Here is a 22,084-nt window from a genome sequence, read left to right as displayed (position 1 = left end):
CACGCTTGGATATTCTGTCCTAAAGGACAAGATTTAGCCTCTAGTTAAACTGTCAACGAATACAGTACTGTTGTTTTGAGCTCCTTTCCCACCCTTGGACTGTGACAGGTTGCTCACTCTCTTGACTATGTCCATTTGACCTTTCTTCTGAACTAATAGTGCTCTGGTTTTATTCTGGCACAGAAGGAATAAAAAAAAAAAAAAAAGAATGTTTCCCAGGGTCTCCTGCAACTGAGGAACTCCATGGGATACCAGGGGGAGGTACTGACTAAGGTCTCTAGGAGCATCCTAGTGGGGCGCAGGGCGGAGGAGGGGGTCCCCTCGCACCCCACATCATTCTGCAGGGCAGGAGCAGAACCTGAGGGTCCTCTCCTTCTGCTGGCGAAGCTGGCGCATCTCCTCCTCCTCTTCTCGATGCAGCTTCTCCCGCAGCTGCTGGATCTTCTCTTGCTGCAATCCCAGAAGCCGCCTCTGTTGGTCCTCGAGGTCCTCGGCCGCAGCCTCTCCCGTGGCCTTCGGTGCTGCCTGTGAGAGCCGCTTTAGGGGAGCGGCAGGTTCTGTGGATTGCCTGCAGGGATCACCACACGGTAATATCCACTCAGCTACACATATCACAGAGAAACCCCAATGCAGGGCTCATAGACAAGAGTCTCATATGCAAACCAGGCCACACAAAGTCAGGCAATCAGATATAGTCAACACCTATGATACGGGACAATCCCCCCCTGTAGGAGAGTAAGGCTGAGGAGAAGGGCTGCCCACGGCCAGCTGTCAGTAGACCTGGTAAGGTATGGCCTGAGATCAAAACCTAAAGCTGTGTCAAGAGCTGGCAGCAGAGAACATGAAGCTCTCCATGTCTCCTCCACTAGAGCCCTGCCCACCTATGCCGGAATTCAGAAATGGTTCCCAGCTATTGCTCTCTGCCTCCCAAACTGAGCAGGCCAAGACAATAAAAATGAGCTGATAGAGAGGTAGTAACGTCCCCTCCCCTTGTACCCAGGGAGCCAGACTCTTTACTGAGCCAAAAATGGCGGGAGGTTTTCACTCGTTAAGAGTTAAAGGTTTGGGCTAGGAATATGGCCTAGTGGCAAGAGTGCTTGCCTCATATACATAAAGCCCTGGGTTCGATTCCCCAGAACCACATATATAGAAAATGGCCAGAAGTGGCGCTGTGGCTCAAGTGGTAGAGTGCTAGCCTTGAGCAAAAAGAAGCCAGGGACAGTGCTCAGGCCCTGAGTTCAAGGCCCAGGACTGGCAAAAAAAAAAAAAAAGAGTTAAAGGTTTGGAAAGAGGCGAAAGAAAGTCAGAGCTGACCTGAATGAATGCACAGGCGAGTGGGAAGGGATAATGGCACTACTTTACAAGGTGTTTACAGAGTAATCAGGACTGTCATTTTGCTTGCTTCTGGTTCTTGAAAGAAATACCCAAATGAACATTTGAGAAAATGTGAACAACGAAGGCCTAAGCAAGATAAAGCATTCACCTGCCAGGATGACTCTCTTAAAGGCCAGTAGGTGTGAGCACTGCTGGGTCCCTGAGCCTTGTGTTAGAAATTGATACTGGCGCACAGCCAGCACCCTTCAGTACAGTGCTCGGACACTTCAGGCTGGCACAGTGGCTTAGGAACATGTAGGCAGGGACTGAATCAAAGAGGACTGAGCAAAAGTCAAACGGGTGGAGCCTGCTTCACACAGTAGCAAATTGAAGGGAGTAGGCAGGAGATCAGAAGAACAACAGCAACAAAAAAAAACTTAGGGGTTGGGGTTCTAGTTCAGTGGAAGAGCACTTGCCTGGCAAGTGCCAAGGCCCTGATTTTGGTCCTCAGCTCTGAAAAATTAAAAAAGAAAGGAAGGAAAGGAAAAGAAAGGAAAGGAAAGGGAAAGGAAAAGAGCTTGGGAATCCTATTGAAGCCCCTTGAGGTCAGAGAGAGGCTACAAAAGAAGCTGAAATGCCATTAAGACTCATCCTTCCCTCTTTTCTAAAAGCAGAATCGGATCAGAAAGAGTCTTGCGGCATATCTTCAATTCTTTTCAGCTCCCACCTCCTCCCTCCTTCCAAACCCTGGCTCCCTCTGAGCCCCCAGACACAGCTTAACTGATTCAGACATACGCAACGTGGCTGTCATCTCCTCTGAGACGCTGCCTTTGGAAAGGGTCTTCCCCTCACAGCTCTTCGCCTCATCAACCCCCCAACTCATTTCCAACCTTGGCTGAAGACATCTTTTTTCCCCTGTGATGGCACCTCTTAACGGCCGACCCCCTTATGGGCTGTGCAGCCATGTGGATCACCAGGGGCTGGTGGTCTGGGAAGAAGGGCACTGGCGGCAGCACGCGCCCAAGCACCAGTAGGCCCATCTGTGCACCTGGCACGCAGGCTAACAGAGCTGGCTCCTCCCTCTCCCATTATTTCAAAGATACCCAAACACCCCACTTAGGTCCAAGGCACTGAACTATGTCTGAAAGTTCTAGAAGAAAATGGGAAAGCTTTGTACTCCAAGGGTAACAGAAGGCCAACCCCTCAGATATCAGCCTCAGTGAGTCCCGGTTTCCAACCAGGACAAGGACAGTGGAGGCTCTGCAGGTAGCTTGGAGACACGTGAGTAAGGGAAAGGAAGACGGGAATGCTGGGAGGAAGAGGAAGGAAGGAGAAATGGTAGCCCGGGAATGCCCTCAAGTGCGTGACTGACCTGGTCATGTGGGTGAGTGACTGACCTGGTCTCCTGTCACAAACCACTGATTGGTACTCACCTACCATTTCACTGCAAATCCTCGCCAAGATGCTACAGTGAAAAAGGGAGGACCCTCAGGGTGCCCAGTCTCAGCCTTCTGGCCACACGGCCTGGCCCTGCCCTCTCTAGCGCATGCTCTGCTCCTCACCCTTCAGATTTCAGCTGTCAGAGGTACTTCCTAAAGTACCCTGAAAACCACATGGCCCCTCATACAGTTATGACCATTAATAACAAGGAAGTTACGGGGCCCAAAATACTTATTAGGAAAGGCAGGAGTGGGATAAACAGGGCCAGCAAGGTCAGGGAAAGTATCTGGAAATCTGGAAACCCTAACAGACAGCACTGTCAGAGTAAGGAGGAAACACAAAACCAAGGCACCATCCAAAACACTGGGGGAGAAGCCGGAGACTGTGCTCCCCTCCAAGGGTCCAGAGAAGACAGCCCCTGGCCTCTGATTAGCCTATCCTCTCTGAGGCTTCTCTCCTCCTGGAAAGTGCCCTGACCTGCCTGTCAACGGCCACTAAGGAGACCTGGGAAAGCCACTTGATTCTGTGGGTCATAGCACCATCTGACTATATGAGGATTTGAGAGCGTGAGCACCAGTGCCTGGCAGTCGTTGGTGACACTTCCTTATTCATCATCAGTGTAGGATCCTGTCTCTGCTCAACAGAGGAGAATATGAATAAATAAATTTCAGCACTGGTCTTCCTCCACAAACAAAGTGCACTGGTTGTACACCGGAAACCAGAAGTAGGGTCTAGTAGGGTCTAGTCCTATGAAGTTGTGGCTCAAGTGGTAGAGCACTAGCCTTGAGCAATAAAGCCCAGAGAGGGCACACAAGCCCTGAGTTCAAGCCCTAAGACTGCCCCCCCAAAGGAAGTATTAGTATGGGAGGAAAGAAGCTAGATGACTTCTAAATTGCCACAGTTCTTGGCACAATGTAAGTAAATCAAATACACACTGAGCTCTGAACCCAGCACATTTCCCAGTCCCAGCACATTCCATTTATAGGAGGGTGGAGAACTGGAAAAATTAGCCTACAGGATGGAAGCCAGAGCAGAAAGGCACTAAGTGGTGGAGAAGAGAAGGAGGAAATTTTCCAGAAGGATGGAAACATCCTGTGTGTCATTAACCTGAGGGGCTGCTGTGTGGCATGCACACAGGCAGACACCACTGAATGGGACAGTTCCAATTATAAACCACAGTGCATTTAAGTACCTCAATAACAATGACTTAAAAAGAAAAAATTAGTGCTTGCAACATGACTGACCAGGTTTCTGCAAATGAGAGAAGGTCTGTCTGTCTAGCCCTCAAATCCTGACCAAGAGTCCCCAGGACCTAAGCTAAAGGTGTGCAAGGATCAGTGACGGTGACGGCTGCTGGCAGGCTCAGGCGGATGCGCTCCGCCTCCCCCTCCGCTGCACTCCCTGGCCAGAGACTGAGCACTGCCTCCCAAACCACACAAGGGAATGGGCACTCAAGCCATGCACACCAGGGAGGGACAGGGAGACACATGAAAGTGGCCCTTACACCTCTGGAGAGACTGGCGGGGTGGGGCTGGCCGCCACCTTCTTGGGCTCCTTGGCCTCTTCGTGGCCAGGGCCCAGCTCCGGGGCCTGAGAGTGCTGCTGCTCCTTGCCCCTCTCCAGTGCAGAAGGTGGGCTTGGGGCCTGCTCCCTTGAGAGCAATAGGAAAGCACGTTAAAGCCAGCAGGAAGGCAAGAGGTTCAATTAGCGCCCCATTCCAGGTGAGAGACCTGAGGTGGGGATGGGTGGAGCAGGACAACCCCAGAAGGCTTCCCTGCCTCGACTCCAGCCCCCTCCCCTCGTGGCCTCCCACCCCTAGAGGAGAAGCTCTCCACACAGCAGGCATTCAGGGCATGCTGCTGACGAGGACTGCCACGGCTCAGTCCCCAGTGGCCCAATCCACCCAGATGGACGCTAAGACCAGACAGACCGCTCACCAGGGGCGCAGGGGCACAGGGCCTTTAGCAAATGGGAGGCCTGCCATCTGGCTTCAGGGCTCTCCCCATTCCCACCCCCCTCTCATGGCCCACTCCATCTTTCTCAGCTCCAGTGCACACACCAACAACACCCAGAGGGGCTACCACACCCAGGGGCCCTTCTCCTAAGACCTTACCCATGGAGGGACACCAGCAGGTTGGGACGAGCTACAGAGTCCTCCCTAGGCTCCTCTGAGCCCTTACACTCAGACTGCTCCTCGGGGACCTGCAGAGAACCCTCTTCACTGGCCTTGCTGTGTGGGGGACTGTGGAGCTGCTGACCATGCAGAAGAGGAGGAGATAACCTGGTGTGGCCAACAGAGCACCAGTCAGGACCCTCCCTGTGGCCAACAGGAAGAGGACTCGGAAGGACAGTGGTCCCTGGGTGGGTCTCTCCTCAGCCAGTCCCTCACCTGCCCGCACCCCCCCCCCCCCACAGAGCCGCGGGCACGCAGCTGGATGCGCAGCAAGGAAAGATGCTCTCCTGAGCTCAAGGCTCAGCTCCCTGCTTAGTCTACTAGGACCAGCAGAGGTGGACACGCTCACAAGGGGTGCACTCCCAGAGTTCACCATCACTGGGCCAGAGAGGAATGGAAGAGCTAAGTGGAGACTAGGCTCAAGTGGTCAGCCTACAGAAAACGCACGAGGCTGCAGCAGTAAGAAAGTGAAGATCCAGAGAGCTTTCTGAGGTTCAAGAAAAGGATGACTATTTCATTCCACTTCCAGGTGTGGGAGGAGTCCCTCTCCTACCGGGGGAGCCCCTCTCCTACTAGAGGACCCCTCTTCTACCAGGGAAGCCCCTCTCCTACTGGAGGAGCCCCACTCCACTGCAGATCAAGGTGAGAAGCAGGAAGCCTGGTCAGTGTCCCTGTCGGTATCTCTGCCTCCAGTCCCTGAGAGCTGCCCCCCGTGTACTGTACCTCTTCAAGCCTTTGGACTCCTTGCTCTGCAGCTCTCCCGGGATGGACTGGCTGTCATCCTGCTCTTCTCTTCCTAACCCCTGGGCCTGCGGGCAAGAAGCAATGAAAAGTGTACATTACAGAGTCTGGGTTGCCCTGCTGAGTCCCATACTTAGCAGCCCCAGAAGAAGCCCTCAAGAAGATGGAGGTCCCAGGGGACACCGAACGGAAGGCTAGCCTTCTGTGAAATGCAGCTCCAAGAGCTCTGGCTAAGCCTCAGGCTTATAGCTGAAGCAGGGGGCAGAGGATCACAGCCACTGCACGTAGGGTCAGAAACCAGGGGCAGGAGAAGAACACACATGAAGAAATAATCCCAGAGCCTGGGTTTGATGGCTCACGCCTGTAATCCCAGCTACTCAAGAGACTGAGATCTGAGGATCGCAATTCAAAGCCAGCCCAGGCAGGAAAGTCTATAAGACTCTTATCTCCAATCAACCACCAGAAAACTGGAAGTGGTGTGTGGCTCTAAGTGGTAGAGAGTGCTAGCCTTGAGCAAAAGGGCTCAAGGACAATGCCCAAGCTATGAGTTCAAGCTCCACAACTGACCAAAATAAAAAGAAATCCTGGCTTCCCAGTACTAGAAACCTGCACTGCTAACTGCAAAAGGAGAGAAGAGTGATCCGTGAGCAGCCCAAATCCATGGAGGCACAGGTCAGCAGTGTCAGCAATACACAGGGTGCTGAAGTTAAGTGGACAGACTGAAGACAGCAGGCAAGTACATTCAAAAAGAGTAATTCTGGAGAGCAGGGATCTCGATGAGGAACGAGAAAGCTGTGCCCCAAACCAAAGGGTCTCCACCTGACACCAGGAAGGAGGGACACAGTAACCTTCTTTCCACTGCCCCCTTCCAGGCTCACCTAAAGACATGGGTCCCATTAGCAGACCAGAATGTCCCCTTTCCAGTCTAGGATTATATCATCCATTCAAAAATAAAATCCCCAAAGCTTATTTTAAGTCTCAGTATCTAGGCAAACTTAGCAAGCTGATGAGAAAAAGACAGTGAGAGCAAGAGCGAGAGAGAATTCTTAACGCTAGCAAGTGTTTCCCGCAAGGGTACGGTGGTGCAGTCAGCCTGGGCCATTCTTTGCTCTAGCACTTCCTGCCTAGAAGTCCAACTCCTTCCTGTACAATGGGAGGGAAGTTCACAGGTGAGGATTAAATGAGATCAAGTACGAGAAGCCTGGCTCCAGGTCTGAAGAAGGCGTGCCACAAATGTTACCGCCTCCTCACTTGCCTCTCCCTCTCACTAGCCTGCGGCAGTAAGGAAAAAGAAAAGGCTTTGCCCGTGCTGGTTCCCATTCTAAGACTCGCACTCCTTCTGTCACCCCAAAGGGAGCCCCGTCTGTTCCGGGACACAAGGGTCAACAGGAGAGGAGGAACAAGAGACAGCTCACTCTGTCTTCCCCGTGGGGTCCCCAGCCCTGTCCCACCACCCTCACGCCTCTCCACTGGCAGCCTGAGCCCCAACAGCTGTGGCTGACTCTGCCATCTGGATGAACGAGGAAGGGCAGAGCTTGAACTAAAACCCAGTTCCCCCAAATTACATTAAAAATAGCAATGCCGCCTGTGAGCACCTCTCAGAGCCTGCAGCAGAAGGGCTCCCTGCCAGAGCTGCCAGTCCTCATCGCATCAGCCTGGGCAGAGCCTGCAGACAATGCCAGGGGCAAGCAGCCCTCCTGCCCCACCTCCTTCCCCTTCCATTGTTCAACTTACAACATGGCTTTACCGCCACACCAGACAAGCTCTCAAAATGGCTCCTTTTCTCTCTTTTCAAGGAAAAATTAGTAATAATCACACAAGCTGGGCATTGGTGATTAATAGTAATCACAAAAGCCTATAAATAGGCTCAGATCTGGGGACCAGGGTTCAAAGCCAGCCTGGGCATGAACGTCCATGAGACTCTTATCTCCAATTAACCACCAAAAAGCTGGAAATGGAGCTATGGCACAGATGGTAGAATGCCAGCCTTGAGGAAAAAAGCTCAGGGACAGCATCCAGGCCCTGACTAGAACACACGCATATGCATATTCTCTCTCTCTCTCTCTCTCTCTCTCTGTGTGTGTGTGTGTGTGTGTGTGTGTGTGTGTGTGTGTGTCACGGGTCAACTCCACTTAACACAATTAAAGACCAGGGATAAAAATTGGGAAATTAAGGTGAGTCAAAAGAACTCCAGGGCTTGATGCTAAGTGCAGGAGCAAATAAGCAGGAAGATTAGAGGTCTACACAGCAGTCTAGGTCTTTCTGTCTGCTCTCATCTTGTTGCATCTTCTTTATTTTTACAGCAAACTGAACAAGCTCCCATGGTATAGTAGAGATACAGAAAGGAGGTCCTGGGCTGGGATGTAGCTCAGTAGCAATGCTTGCCTAGCAAATGCAACATCCTGGGTTTGATCCTCAGTACAAAAAAAAAAAAAAGAAGAAAGAAAGGAAGGAAGGAAGAAAGGAAGGAAGGAAGGAAGGAAGGAAGGAAGGAAGGAAGGAAGGAAGGAAAGAAGGAAGGAAGGAAAGAAGGAAGGAAGGAAGGAAGGAAGAAAGGAAGGATGGAAGTCCTTTATATAGGTTTATCTATCCCTTAGACCTTCTTGAAAAAGAAACAAAAGCCAGGTAAGTAAAAGTAGCCAGCGGGGTCAGCACTGTTCAGAAAGGGGAGATAGAAGGCAGAGAGTAAGCCTCTGGCTTAATACTGCTCAAGATACTATGTCCCCATTCCTAACTCAGCTAGGGGACACAAAGAGATGTTTGTGGCACTAGGGATTGAACCTAGATCCTCATGTGTGCAAGGCAACTGCTCTACCGCTTGAGCTATACCCCCAGTCCTTTCATTGTGCTTCATTTTGGAGAGAGGTTCTCATTAACTTTGCCTCAGCTAGCCTTGAATTCTACATCTTCCTGCCTCCCCTCTATAGGCATCCATTGCAACACCTGCCTCAAAGATTTTTGTTCAAGATCCAGTCCAAGGTGAAGGGGAACAAATTCTCGCTGAAACTTGCAGACATCATGTGCCAAAATCTCTCTTCTATCCATCAAAGAAAAAAATAAAGCTCTTCTTAACTTGGACTCCTAAAGACAGGGGGTCTGTGTTTTAGTCATCCTACTTGTGTCAGAAGTCCTCAAGCAACACCGAGCTCACATCTGGCAAGGCAGGCAAACAACCATAAAACAAACGAAGAAGCCTCAAGGAGAGCAAAGGAGGAAACAATTCCCCCTGCCTGGAGGAGGTGGCATCGGAAGTCGGCCTCCATGACCAAGAAAGAATTTGCCGGACAGAAGGGGAAGCAGCAGGTAGGCAGAACGTAATGGAGGTGGCGAATGTGCTTGAGGAAGAGTGAGTGGCAGGCCCAAGTGGGGGGTGGCGGGTGGGCTGAGCAGGAGGCTGAGGGAGGGATGGGCCAGGGAGGGCAGTGCCTTCAAATCCACCATCACCAAAGTGCTTGCACATGAGCAGGGGGTCAATCCACAGTCACTGAGCCAATCGATAAAAGGATAAATGCAGAGAGAGAAATGCTTCCATTCACAGCAGAAACAGGACAGGAATGGTGAGAAGTACCATCAAAGGCACAGCCAGTCCAGTGGCTTATGGAAGGAGAAGGGAGAGGACGTCAGGATTGGGCAGGGGTCGTCCCTGGGTTATTAGGAAAACACCCGGAGACTCACCTCCCAGCGAGCTCCATCCAGGACTGGGGATAGCATGTCGCCATCTAACAGCTGCTCACAGATCCGGCTGCGAAAACCAAAATCCTGGAGAGAGTGGGAAGGGGAAAGCCCGCTCTGGCTCTGCCGCAGTTTGTGCTGACCGGGCCTTTCCACCCACAGCCCACCAACAACAACCCTCCAGAACACCGCCTACTGTGTGCAAGGCACTGTGCTAAGCGACCGCATTTACCCATTTCATTTTTAAAGTGACTAGATTGAAAGATATAGGAGAAAGGAAGTATGCTAAAATATGTGTCACAGATACATAATGAAATTCCTTTACATTTTTCTACTTATTTAAAACTTGTCATAATGCATAAAAAATAACCCTAGAACACTGAAGCTCTTGTCCTCCTCTCACAGATGCTGCGATAGGTTGAGGTCACAGAGCCGATAAGCAGATCGGCTAGGGTCAGGTGGGCCCTTAGGCTGACTCCAGGACACATTCTACCAAGTAGCATGTCACTTTACAGCTTACGGCTGTCCCTCCCTGCTCAGTACCCAACCAGGACACCAGCAATGCCAGAAAACCTGTGGGAAGTTTGGGGATGAGGACTGGTGGGCTCCTTCCGGCTCATTCCTTCCCCCTTCCTCATACAGGTGTCCCTCTGGATGATGGAGATTAATTGCCAGTGCTTTCTCCACAGGCTTCTCTTGGGGCCAGGCAGCAGGCGGCCGTACCAGGGTCGGCTCCTTGCTGCCCTTTAGCTGCCACACGGCTACACTCCCCCCCCCCCCCCCGACCTTGGGAGCCTAAGACGCCTGCTAGCAGGGCTAAGTGAAGGATGGCTACCTGACAGCACGCGGATGGGGACAGTTCTGTCATCCGCCTGATAAATGGCGGGACTCCCAGAAATGGTCTGGTCCTGCTGTCCACGGCCTCCTCTCCTCACTCTCATCAAGAAGAAAAATGCTGATGGGTGTATTTTGTTAAATGGCATCTTTTCTGGAAGAGCCAGACCCTTTTGCTTCCAAGAGTTTGGTAACATGGCTATTCTTCATGCGTGGTTTTTGCCAACAACATGACTCTTTCTTTCCCTTCCCAGCTTGTGGGGCTTTTTAATTTTTTTTCCCTTTTTCTTTCTTTTGTGGCATTTTCCTTGCAGTTTGAGTCCTACGCCACCTAATACAGCTGCCATCTGTCTCCTAAGCCCAAAGCTTGGTGTGGGGCCAGAGCACACAACCGCCTAATTCCTGTGCACCCCTCATATCATCACTGTTCATCCTTGACCCTCTCCTGCTCATCCCTTCCCTGTCATCTGCCTCCTCCAAACAGATGGACGGTGGCTTGGAGGAATAACACTTGGCCAGAAAGCACCAAAACCCCTCCCCTGAGCCTGAGACCTGGCAAACAGAATCAGGACACAGCAGGCTGGGTGGAAGGTCTGGGACAAAGAAACCATGGATGCTGGCAGTCCAAGACAAAGCCCTAACTTTAAAAGGAAAACCACAAGTCAGGCACCAGAGGTACAGCCTGTAATGCTAGCCACTCAGGAGACTCAGACTTGAAGGTTCACAGTCTGAAGCAGCCTGGGGAAGGAGTTTCTGAGACTCCATCTCCACTTACCTCACAAGATACTATACTAGAGTCATGGCTCAGGTGGTAGAGCAAGAAAAGTTCAGAGTGTGACGCTCTGATTTCAAGCCCCCAGTACCAGCACACACACAAAAAGGAAACAGTCCCCCTGGCCAGAGTCTAGGGACCCATCCTTACCACAGCTCAGTGATCCTAAAAATGTACTAGCTTCCTCGGTTTGTGCACTGGTCCTGCTAGAGCTCTGAGGCTCATCACATGACCTCACAGACAAGTCAAACAAAAGACATAGCTACATTGAGTGTTTATATACTCCAATTTTTTTTTTTTTTTTTTTGCCAGTCCTGGGCCATGGACTCAGGGCCTGAGCACTGTCCCTGGCTTCCTTTTTGCTCAAGGCTAGCACTCTGCCACTTGAGCCACAGCGCCACTTCTGGCCGTTTTTTGTTTTTTTTTCCTGTATATGTGGTGCTGGGGAATCGAACCCAGGGCCTCATGTATACGAGGCAAGCTCTCTTGCCACTAGGCCATATCCCCAGCCCCCTATACTCCAATTTTATGTACTCCTATTTTACATTCTCTACCCTACTCTTCTCACAGCAAAGCTATAAAGTAGCGTTATGTTTAATGAGTAAAAAACTATAGCTAACAAGATGTAAGTGTTGAGTTCTAACTTGCTCACTTACTAGCTGTATGACATTACTTATTTAACCCTGAGGACAAAAAATTCAACCACCACACACTTCCCCTTACTGCAAACTCACCAGGCCACAGAAAGACTTGGAGTCAGAAGCCACAGAGTCTGAGAGATGTTCCTTCACGTGTTCCATGATCTCTGACACCTGGGGAGGGGGAAAAAAAAAAAAAGGCACCAATACAGAAGTTTGATGCTATCCCCAAAGTGTGATGAGCCAGTCACCAGTAGCTCATACCTGTAATCCTACCTACTCAGGAGGTTGAGACCTGAGCAGTGTAGTAACAAAGCTACCTTGGCAGGAAAGTCCATGAGACTCTTACCTCCAATTAGCCACCAAAAAATCCAGAAGTAGAGCCGTGGCTCAAAGTAGTAGAGCACTAAGCCTTGAGTACCAAAGCTCATCAGGGACAACACCCAGACCTTGAGGTTCAAGCCCCAGGACCAAACAAACAAACTAAAAGCTTGGATGATATCTTTTTTTTTTTTGCCAGTCCTGGGCCTTGGACTCAGGGCCTGAGCACTGTCCCTGGCTTTTTTTGCTCAAGGCTAGCACTCTGCTACTTGAACCACAGCGCCACTTCTGGCCGTTTTCTGTTTATGTGGTGCTGAGGAATCGAACCCAGGGCTTCATGTATAGGAGGAAAGCACTCTTGCCACTAGGCCATATTCCCAGCCCTTGGATGATATCTTTTCCATGAAGTAAATGTTCTTTAAATAAATTCTCTCACTCTCTACCTAGAAAAACAAGATTCAGAGTAGGAAAGTTGACAATGCTGAAGGCCCTCCACTTAGACCTACATCTGCCCACCTTGTTTACCGGCCTTGTCTTGTGAAAAAATACCACTTTCATGTTCTGTGAAGATCCAGAAAGAACCACAGAAACAGATGTGAAGAGTCTTCCTATAACCTAACCTGTTCAGCAGAACACTCCCAACTGTGGTAACCTTCGCCTTTCCTTGCATATATGCACACACACACAAACACACACACACACACACACACACACACACACACCCCACACACAAACAGCTCCTTATAAGAACTTACACCGCTGCAGCAAACCAAGTCTAGAAGCAGAAGGTGGAGGTAGGGAAAGGGAAGGGGAAGTAGGAGAGAAGAGCATGAATATCCCAGGAGGGGGCCAACAGTAAAGCAGGTTTCTGCTCTGAATTTCCAGTGCCAGCAGGTTTTCAGTTTTCGTTCAAGGTTTTACAGCCTGCTGGGTCTGGGCATATTTGTCACAATTAAAGGTTCTGGCTGATGCTGACAGCCCAGTGCAAAACCTGCAAATAAATGAAGCTCTTGACTCGGTAATAAAGACATGACGCTAGGAAGCTGTACAAGGCTGGAGAGAGCAACAGAGGGTGACAATCCGGCAAGAGCCCAAGGGACACAATAACATACCTCGCTGGCATCAGACCTGCTCTCTTTCATGCCAGATGCCTCCTTCTTGGTCTCTTTTGCTACCTCTTCCCTCTTGGAACCCTCCTCTTCTTTATCTACCAAATCTTCTGGTGGCTTCTTTTTAGAAGGCAGGCTTGTTAGGGCAGGCTCATCCTCCCTAAGCTTTGTTCCAAAGACCACTGGACTCGTGGGAGCCCTAGAATCAATCTTCTCATCCTCTTCTTTGTCTTGGGGCCAAGGACTCCCTCTTTCCTTCTGCTCAGTGCCATCAGCAATGCTCAGGCTGCTGTCCGCACCTTGGCTGAAAAGGTTGCCGGGAGAGGGGGGCCTGGCAATGTCTGGGTCAAGAGAAACATCCTTCTTCTCCTCTGGCTGACTTGATCTTGGAGAATCCTGGAGAAGGGCAGGCCACATCAGAAAGGAAGATGTAAGGGATGCAGGAGAGGATTTTAACATGCTACAAGACACAGTTGCCATTCCTTAACTCTCATGGGACAGTGTTTGAGCTCTGACCCCAGTGGTTTCCTAATACACAAGTAGCTTTTTTTTTTTTTTTTTTTGGCCAGTCCTGGGCCTTGGACTCAGGGCCTGAGCACTGTCCCTGGCTTCTTCCCGCTCAAGGCTAGCACTCCGCCACTTGAGCCACAGCGCCGCTTCTGGCCGTTTTCTGTATATGTGGTGCTGGGGAATCGAACCTAGGGCCTTGTGTATCCGAGGCAGGCACTCTTGCCACTAGGCTATATCCCCAGCCCAGGAACTGTGTTTTAAAAAGCTACTTGTGTGGGGCTGGGGATATAGCCTAGTGGCAAGAGTGCCTGCCTCGGATACACAAGGCCCTAGGTTCGATTCCCCAGCACCACATATACAGAAAACGGCCAGAAGCGGCGCTGTGGCTCAAGTGGCGGAGTGCTAGCCTTGAGCGGGAAGAAGCCAGGGACAGTGCTCAGGCCCTGAGTCCAAGGCCCAGGACTGGCCAAAAAAAAAAAAAAAAACAGTTCCTACACACACACATGCATGCACATGCATACATAGCCCAGATCTACTGAATCAGAATTTTACTGGTGACACCAACTGAGCCCCCATCCACTACTGGGCCTGAAAATCACTGCAGCTCAGTCCTCTCTCGCATGTCCTGCAATGATAAATCTATCTCACTCCAACAACATTAGCCAGATCATAAGACTGCACACTTAGAAGCCAATAATTAAAGATGAAGATGGACAGTCAGGTGAGAGAAAGGTGGCAAAGCCTAACATTTCTGGCTTTTTTTTTTTCCATAGGCAGCAGGGGAAAACAAAGAAGGTGCCCTTCTCTCCAAAGCCTGCCTATACATGCTCATCACTGCAACTGTGCAGATAGCATTCTCTGTCCAAGACTGTTGGTTGACCTGAGTCCTCGGAGCAGCAGATGCTGGGAGACAGCTGGATACTCAAAAGGTTTATTAGGGAGAGACCTAAGGCAGATAAAGGAGGCTGAGAGGGCTTTGGGAACACAACATATGACCCTGTCTATGACAGACAGGAGGAAGCAAGTATAACACAGTCCAGTAAAAGTACTGGCCAGTTCAGTACAATTCCCAAGCCATCACAAAAGACCCTCATTTCTGAGATGGTTTTTTTGTTTTGTTTTGTTTTGTCGGTCATGGGGCTTGAACTCAGGGCCTGAGTGCTGTTCCTGAGCTCTTCTGCTCAAGACTAATGCTCTACACTTTGAGCCACAGTTCCACTTTCTTCTGGTGGTTACTTGAAGATAAGCATCTCATGGACTTTCCTGCCTGGGCTGGTTTGAACTGCAATCCTGAGATCTCAGCCTTCTGAGTAGCCAGAATTACAGGTGTAAGCTACCAGCACCCAGTGACCCTCTTTTCTGAAAGAACCACAGTCTTGGCATCAGCCAGGAAAGACAGAAGGGCAGCAGCCAGCAGCTCTCATCTCTAAGCCACCTTCAACGGGTGGTGTGTGTGTGTGTGTGTGTGTGTGTGTGTGTGTGTGGTACTGTGTGTGTGTGTTGGTACTGTGTGTGTGTGTGTTGGTACTGTGTGTGTGTGTGTGTGTGTGTGTGTGTTGGTACTGGGACTTGAATTAAGTCCTGGGCACTGTCCCTTAGCTTTTCCACTAAAGTCTAGCACTCTACCACTGGAGCCACATCTCCACTTCAGGTTTTTGGTGGTTAAATAGAGTAAGTCTTGAGGATTTCAGCCTCCTGAGTAGCTAGGATTACAGGCATGAGCCTGGCTCAGTAGGATCTTTTGAAAAGAGATGTGAGGACACTTGCCAGTGGCCACACCCTGCTTCTTCTACACACACTACACTCTACAGACTAGTAAAAACCCAAGAATGCTTTTCCCTAAATTCTTTCGAGTTGACCAAAATAGAAACAGAAAATCTTCTCTTGGAAATATGGCCAGTGATCTCCCTGGGGCTCAGGCTGAGAAGCCTCCCCCCAGAAAACATCTGTGCTAACAACACTTAGGCTGACAGGCTGAACAACTTATGTGAGGGATTTTCAAGATTCCCTTTCCTAAAAGGTCAAACAAGAAGCATGATTAATGCAATGGTTTGGATCTGGGAGGGCCCCAAAAGGCCTGAGTGTTGGATGATTGGTGCCTGGGGTGGCACTATTAAGGACAGAACCTTTGGGGAGTGAGACTTCATCTTATGTTATTGGGAGTGCTCCCTTAAAGGGGATTGTCGTGCCTTAGTCCCTTCCTTTCTTCACTCCTGGATGTGATGCAAGTCATTTTACTCTACCATATACACCCACCAGGATGTGTAGCCTCACCCCAGGCCCAAGTCAATCATGGATGTGTGCTTCCAAAACTGTAAGCCAAACTTAACCTTTTTTTTTTTTTTTTTTTTTTGGCTGTTAATTCTTTCAGCTATTTCATTATAGTGACAGAAAACCGGCTCTCACATCTAGAGAGCTGAAAGGTCAAAGGAGTCACCCAAAAGAGAGTATCTATTTATGCTCTCTGATAGTGTCTGTGAAGCCCAAAGACATGGCCATTGCCTGCAGGACTGGCCACCCACCTACAAGTGAACCCAAGCATCAGGGAGAGTGGAGGCAGTAAAGCAGCATGGTTTAGAGTCAACTTTGGAGACAGAATGCCTAAGCTCTGATCTTAACTCCATATTTGTGGATAGAGAGATGCAGAAAAGGCTCTTAATCTTAAGCAGATCATTTCACTTCTCTGTGCTTCAGTTTCTTCTCTTAAATACAAGGATCTAAGTAGTGCCTACCTCACAGGGCTGATTAGAAGATTAAATAAGCAAGCACTAAGTTCGCATTCAATGGAACTGTGCCTGGTATGCTGTCAGTATCTCATGAATGTTAACTCATGTTTAATGATGAGACTCCCTCATTCATCCACTCAGCACCATCTATGGGCAGAACACCACCTTGAGGAAACTAAGTATGACCAGACAGATCATGCCCTCAGGGAACTGAGCCAACTCTGAGAAAAGTGAAATGTTCCAGATGGGTCTTGTTATGAGCCTTGACTGCCCAATACAAAGAAGCTCCAGACGTAGGGATGGCATTATCACCAGCTCCAAGACTGACCCTGGAAGAAAATCAGCGGGGAGGAAGTAGAAAAGGTGGTGAAGAGCCAGACTTTGAAGTCAGGCCCCACTCTACCACGCAAACCTGAGATAAGCAGGCCCTGTGAGCAAACCCAGGACAAGCTTATTAGGGCCCAGCCGGTCAAGAACTCTAACCGCTAGGAATGCTTAACTCTAACCGCCCCCAGAATGCCTCGAGCCCTGAGCCAATCAGATTTGTACCCGTGTCCTAATCTTGCTTGCTTGAACACCGGATGGCTGTAACTTTGTTTTTTTGTCTTGCTTGAACACCTGATGGCTGTAACTTTGTTTTTTGTCTTGCTTGAACACCTGATGGCTGTAACTTTGTTTTTTGCCTTTATAAGCCCTGTGCAATCGCAGCTCGGGGCTTCCTCCTAACCTCCGCTGTGTCGGGTGGTAGGATGAGGCCCGGGCCGTGGCCCGCTTGAATAAAGTCTTGCCTTGCTTTTGCATTTCGGAACATCTGAGTCTCGGTGGCCTTCTTGGTGGTCGTTTCGCACCTTGGCATAACAGTGGGTACCACCCAGTGCCACCTCCCTGCATCCCAAGCTCAGACGGAGTAAGTCTGCTGTGATCACTGAGCGACGCAAAGGGGAACAAGCTCCTGTCCTTCAGACAAGTACCTTCAGGCTGTAGCCAGGCCTCGTTCCCAAGTCCGCAGCAGTACGCAGCACTCAGCCCTCAACAGGAGTCTCCAAGGAGGAGGTGGAAGTTTCTTGGGGTAGTCAAGGGGTGTCTGGCCGTCCACACTCCTCACTTAGCAAGGAGGGACAATCTAACCTGGCCAAGTGCATGCTGGGCCAAGATTAAGGAAGACTTTCTTACTTGAAGCTGGGAATGAAGCCTGGCCCAAAAAACACTAACTAGCAACAGACCTTGGATAAGGAGGCAAGAAGAGGTGTCAGGGACAAAGGCCACACCTCCTCACTTGACCCAAGGCATTTCCTGCCTGCTGCTCGGAGCTTATTTCCAGCCATACCCTACTCATATCTTCTTCTGCCTGCGGCTAAATGTCATGGTATTTAATGTCAAGAATATGTTAGGCACATTGTTGTTCTGTTTGGGGTTTTTTGTTTGTTTGTTTTAGTGGTTTCGCGACTTGGCACAACACAGAAAGCGGCCAGAACTGGCGCTGTGGCTCAAGTGGTAGAGTGCTAGCCTTGAGTAAAAAGAAGCCAGGGACAGTGCTTGGGCCCTGAGTCCAAGGCCCAGGACTGGCCTAAATAAATAGATAAAAACAATTAGTTGAAAGAAAAAAAAACGAGTCTAATAGACTTTCCTGCCTGGGCTGGGAGCTGACTTCAAAACATAATCTTCAGATCTCAGCCTCCTGAGCAGCTAGGATTACAGGCAAGAGCCACCAGCACCTAGCTCCAATTCTTTTTTATTGACTGATTTGGTACAACCTGGGGCCTTGCATATGTTAAGCATGTACTCTATCACTGAACCAAACCTCCAGCCCTCAAAACAAAGTCTCTCTCTACTCCGGGCCCCACTTCTCTCCTAACAAATGGCCACTGGTCCTCCACAGCACTGCCTCCCCCAAAAGCCCTGATTCCTGGGCAGAGTCTTGCCCATCCTCTGCCAGTAGCTGTATTACAATTGCTGGTTGCTGGTATTCTTGTCTGTTTCCCTCAACAGATTAGCACCCTCTTGTGCTCAAGACCTGGCACATAGCAGTATAAAGTCTCATTGGCTAGATGCTCTTAAATGAATGTGTAACAGAGATGTAGGAGTTGAGGCTTCCGTCTCTGCCAAAGGGAGATGTAATATTTATGCATCAAGGTCATACAGAGATTAGACTATTTGTATAGTGAGTATGAAAGGAACAAACATCAACTATTCATTAACTATTCAAAATGATGAAAAACACAAGTAGCCCATCAAAACAGTGGCATCAGTGCTGGAGTGTGACTTAGCAGTAGAGTGCTGTCTAGTATGCCCAGTGCCCTAGGTTTGAGCCCCAAGGCAGAAGAAGAAATGAGGGGGGGAAAAAAAGGTTATACTTGAGGAAACATTCATCTGGTAACATTCCATTGTCCGATGATAAGAACCTTTGCTCAGCCAAGTGTGGATTGCTCAGGCCTGTAATCCTAGCTACTCAGGAGGCTGAGACCTGAGGATGGTGGTTCAAAGTCAGCCCGGGCAGGAAAGTCTGTGAGACTCTTATCTCCAGTTAAACACCAGAAAATCAGAAGTTGCACTGTGGTTCAAAGTGGTAGAGCGCTAGCCTTGAGCAAAAGAGCTCAGGGACAGCACCCCAAGCCCTGAGTTCAAGCCCCACAACTGAAAAAAGAAAAAAATCATTGCTCCAGTCCATTCAACTCTCAAGGTTAAATCCTCAAAAGATTTTCAGCTTGGGATACTGTTTATTGGTAGAGTATGTACTTAGCATGTAACAACAAGGCCCTGGATTTGGTCCTCAACACCCTCCAAAATAGATTTTTTTCACATCCGGGGACTGATCTTAGCCTGCCTGCCTGAAAAGTTGTTGTTGAAACATAGCTCATGTTAAAATAAATGACTTCACTTTCTGCACATATGCAGACTAATTTCAGTCATCAGTCTGAGTCATACTCTGAAAGAAGAGGGAGACTAATACCGGCCACGGACTGTCCACAGCTGGACGTGAAGCATCGCATCTGACTCCGTGCTTATCTCTCCACCCACGCCCACAGCTGGAAGCCCCTGACCACCACACACACTCAGGCATGTGCACAGGTTTCTGTCCCAGGCTCAGTGGGTACACAGCTTTGCCCTGGGCCCAGCCATGCTCACACTCCTCGGTCTCCTGCCATACCCTCAAGCTTTAAGACTGTGCCATCTGCACAGAGTATGTGCGGAGAAGTCCGTAAGAACCATTGCATAAACATAAATAATGAACATGCCCCCAAAGCTATGAGCTCTCCAGGCTCACGGCCACCTCCACCCTCTACCCAGGACAAAAGCGGGGCACCTATGATCCTAACTGCACAGGATGGGGTAGCAGTTCAACACACTGTCCATGCGTTGACCCTGCTCTGGGGAGAACCCCACCAAGCCAAACATCAACTCTCGTGCTCATCCAGTTGGTCTCAATTCTTTGTGTCGCTCACACTTCCGATCACACTGACATCATCCTGTGATTGCTAAGCCCTGGCTCCTCCCGCTCCTCCCACTCCTCCGGCCAGCTGATGGGTTTTCATCAGCACCACATGGCCATACACAAGGCCTGCTTACCACCCCTCGGCCTCCCCCACTCGCTCAGACGCGTTCTCGGTGCCAATTCCAAGAACCTTTCCCTGCTGGTTTGTAATAGACTAGAAATGGATTTGACATAAGAGGGAGAAGGAAACAGAGCTCTATTTTTGCCATCCTACTGCCCTCTCATGGAATCCTGTGCAAAGTGACTGCTCAGTGAACCCGAGGGGGAGAAAGCAAACCCATGAAGGATGCTCTGTCACGGTCTGCCTGGGACGGCCAGGGGCAAGACAAAGTGGACAGCTCAGAGGAGCCAAGGACTTTATGCTGAGATGAAAGCCATTTCAGAGAACAAGGCCCAAACAGGGACAGCTTTGCCTGTCCAGAACCCCACAATCATCCCCATCACTAACCTCTCAACAGAAAAGCTCTGTTCCTGCCTAGTTCCTCCACAGCAATACAAACACCCCCTGTGGTGAAAAGAAAGGAATCTGCTAGATGCTAGAGACTGGGATGAACAGTGCTGTGAACCCTGTCCTCTCTGCACCGTAGTACCAAAGAGGTCATGAGAATGTTTCAAAGCTCCCAGTCCCCCACAAAGCACATATCATTAGAGAGGTTGACAAGTCCAAGACACGTCACAGACGTGCCTTTTTTGTGGACATTCGAAATTCCTTATGAAGTAAGGTTAGCCCAAAGTCAGAGTGAATCTGGGATCTTCAATCCACCAGCTGATAGCAGTACCAGTACCTACTCAACTCAGAAACTGAGAAAGAAAAAGGATGGGGAAAAAAAGCCACACAGTCTACCTGGATACTGCCCACCCCATCCCAGTGTGGCTCACGCATTCATTCTCGCAATTGTTGAGCAAAGCATACCAAAGCACGTCTATGTTCTAGGTAAGTGGGCTACGTGCTGGACATACAGACATGAATGAAGCCACCCTCAACTTGCTGAGTCGCTAGAAAATGCAAGACTTTCCCCAACACTTCTACCCATGTTCATCTTCCCAGGCACAAAACCAAGAACATTACTTTTCATTCCAACAGTCCATCTATGTTGATTAGTGGCAGGTGATAAGAGAACAAAGTTATCACATCAGAGAACTAGGAAACCAAACACATTCTCTGTGTGTGTGTGTGCGCGCGCATGCGCGCACACGCGTGTGACTTGAACTAAGGGCCTCATGCTCTTGCTTGGCTTTTTTCCTCAGAGCTGGTGTTCCACTTCTGGTCTTTTGTTGGATAATTGGACATGAGAGTCTCACAGATTTGTCTGCTCAGGCTGGCTTTGAACCACATTCCCAGACCTCAACCTCCTGAGTAGCTAGGATTACAGGCATGAACCATCAGCAGCTGGCTCCAAACACACTAAATTCTTTACCCCAACCAGACCAGGCCCCAATCAGAAGGAAGAATTTCAAAGTAAGAACGTATCAGGTTGATGATAGAAATGGGACATTCAGGGGAAAAAGTGCCATCTTTGGTAGAAAATGCTGAAGTCACTATCAAAACATATCTGACTATGCCTAACCAAAAAGCTCGGGGACAGCACCCAGGCCCTGAGTTCAAGCTCCAGGACTGGCACACGCACACACGCGCACACACGCGCACACGCATACACAAAGTAATGAATCAGACATTAAACAAAGAACACATAGTAGGGAATCTTCCTTTCCAAATACAAAAACAAAGTTATTACAACTGACAAGATGAGTTTTACTGTTCTTTAAAAGAACGGTCTGGGGGCTGGGGATATGGCCTAGTGGCAAGAGTGCTTGCCCCATATACATGAGGCCCTGGGTTCGATTCCCCAGCACCACATATATAGAAAATGGCCAGAAGTGACGCTGTGACTCAAGTGGCAGAGTGCTAGCCTTGAGCAAAAAAAAGCCAGGGACAGTGCTGAGACCCTGAGTCCAAGCCCCAGGACTGGCCAAAAATAAATTAATTAATTAATTAATTAATTAAAAGAACGGTCTGAGCTGGGCACAGATGTTTCATGCCTGAAATCCCAGCTACTCAGGAGGCTGAGATCTGAGGATTGTAGGTCAAAGCCAGTAGGAAAGTCTGTGAGACTCTCATCTCCAATTAACAACCAGAAAACTGCAAGTGGCATGACACTGTGGCTCAAAGTGGTAGGGCACTACTACCCTTGAGTGAAAAAGCTCAGGGACAGCACCCAGGCCCTGAGTTCAAGCCTTATGACCGACAAAACAAAGAAAAAAAAAACCATTTTGGTGGTAATAGAGAACAAACTACAGAGAAAAAGGATTTGAATCTTGATAATAATAAATGGTTGATACA

General features: G+C 49.5%; 1 protein-coding gene across 5 annotated transcripts in view; it reads right to left on the bottom strand.

Annotated features, from left to right (window-relative positions):
* Cep164 (centrosomal protein 164) overlaps positions 1 to 22,084 on the bottom strand; it is a 56,948-nt gene that overhangs the window by 12,517 nt on the left and 22,347 nt on the right. For 4 of the 5 annotated variants that reach the window (XM_048343906.1, XM_048343908.1, XM_048343909.1 and 1 more), the window contains exons 8-14: positions 13,018 to 13,410; positions 11,681 to 11,758; positions 9,344 to 9,427; positions 5,651 to 5,736; positions 4,868 to 5,035; positions 4,259 to 4,405; positions 359 to 568 (exon numbers count right to left, since the gene is read on the bottom strand). In XM_048343906.1, the coding sequence (XP_048199863.1) occupies positions 359 to 568; positions 4,259 to 4,405; positions 4,868 to 5,035; positions 5,651 to 5,736; positions 9,344 to 9,427; positions 11,681 to 11,758; positions 13,018 to 13,410 (1,166 nt within the window). The remainder of the gene's footprint in view (positions 1 to 358; positions 569 to 4,258; positions 4,406 to 4,867; positions 5,036 to 5,650; positions 5,737 to 9,343; positions 9,428 to 11,680; positions 11,759 to 13,017; positions 13,411 to 22,084) is intronic. The other variant, XM_048343910.1, reaches the window with a different exon arrangement.

This window comes from Perognathus longimembris, chromosome 3, assembly GCF_023159225.1.
Source record: "Perognathus longimembris pacificus isolate PPM17 chromosome 3, ASM2315922v1, whole genome shotgun sequence".
Taxonomy (NCBI): Eukaryota; Metazoa; Chordata; class Mammalia; order Rodentia; family Heteromyidae; genus Perognathus; species Perognathus longimembris.
Note: the sequence above shows the minus strand (reverse complement) of the source record. Positions and strands in the feature narration are given on the sequence as shown.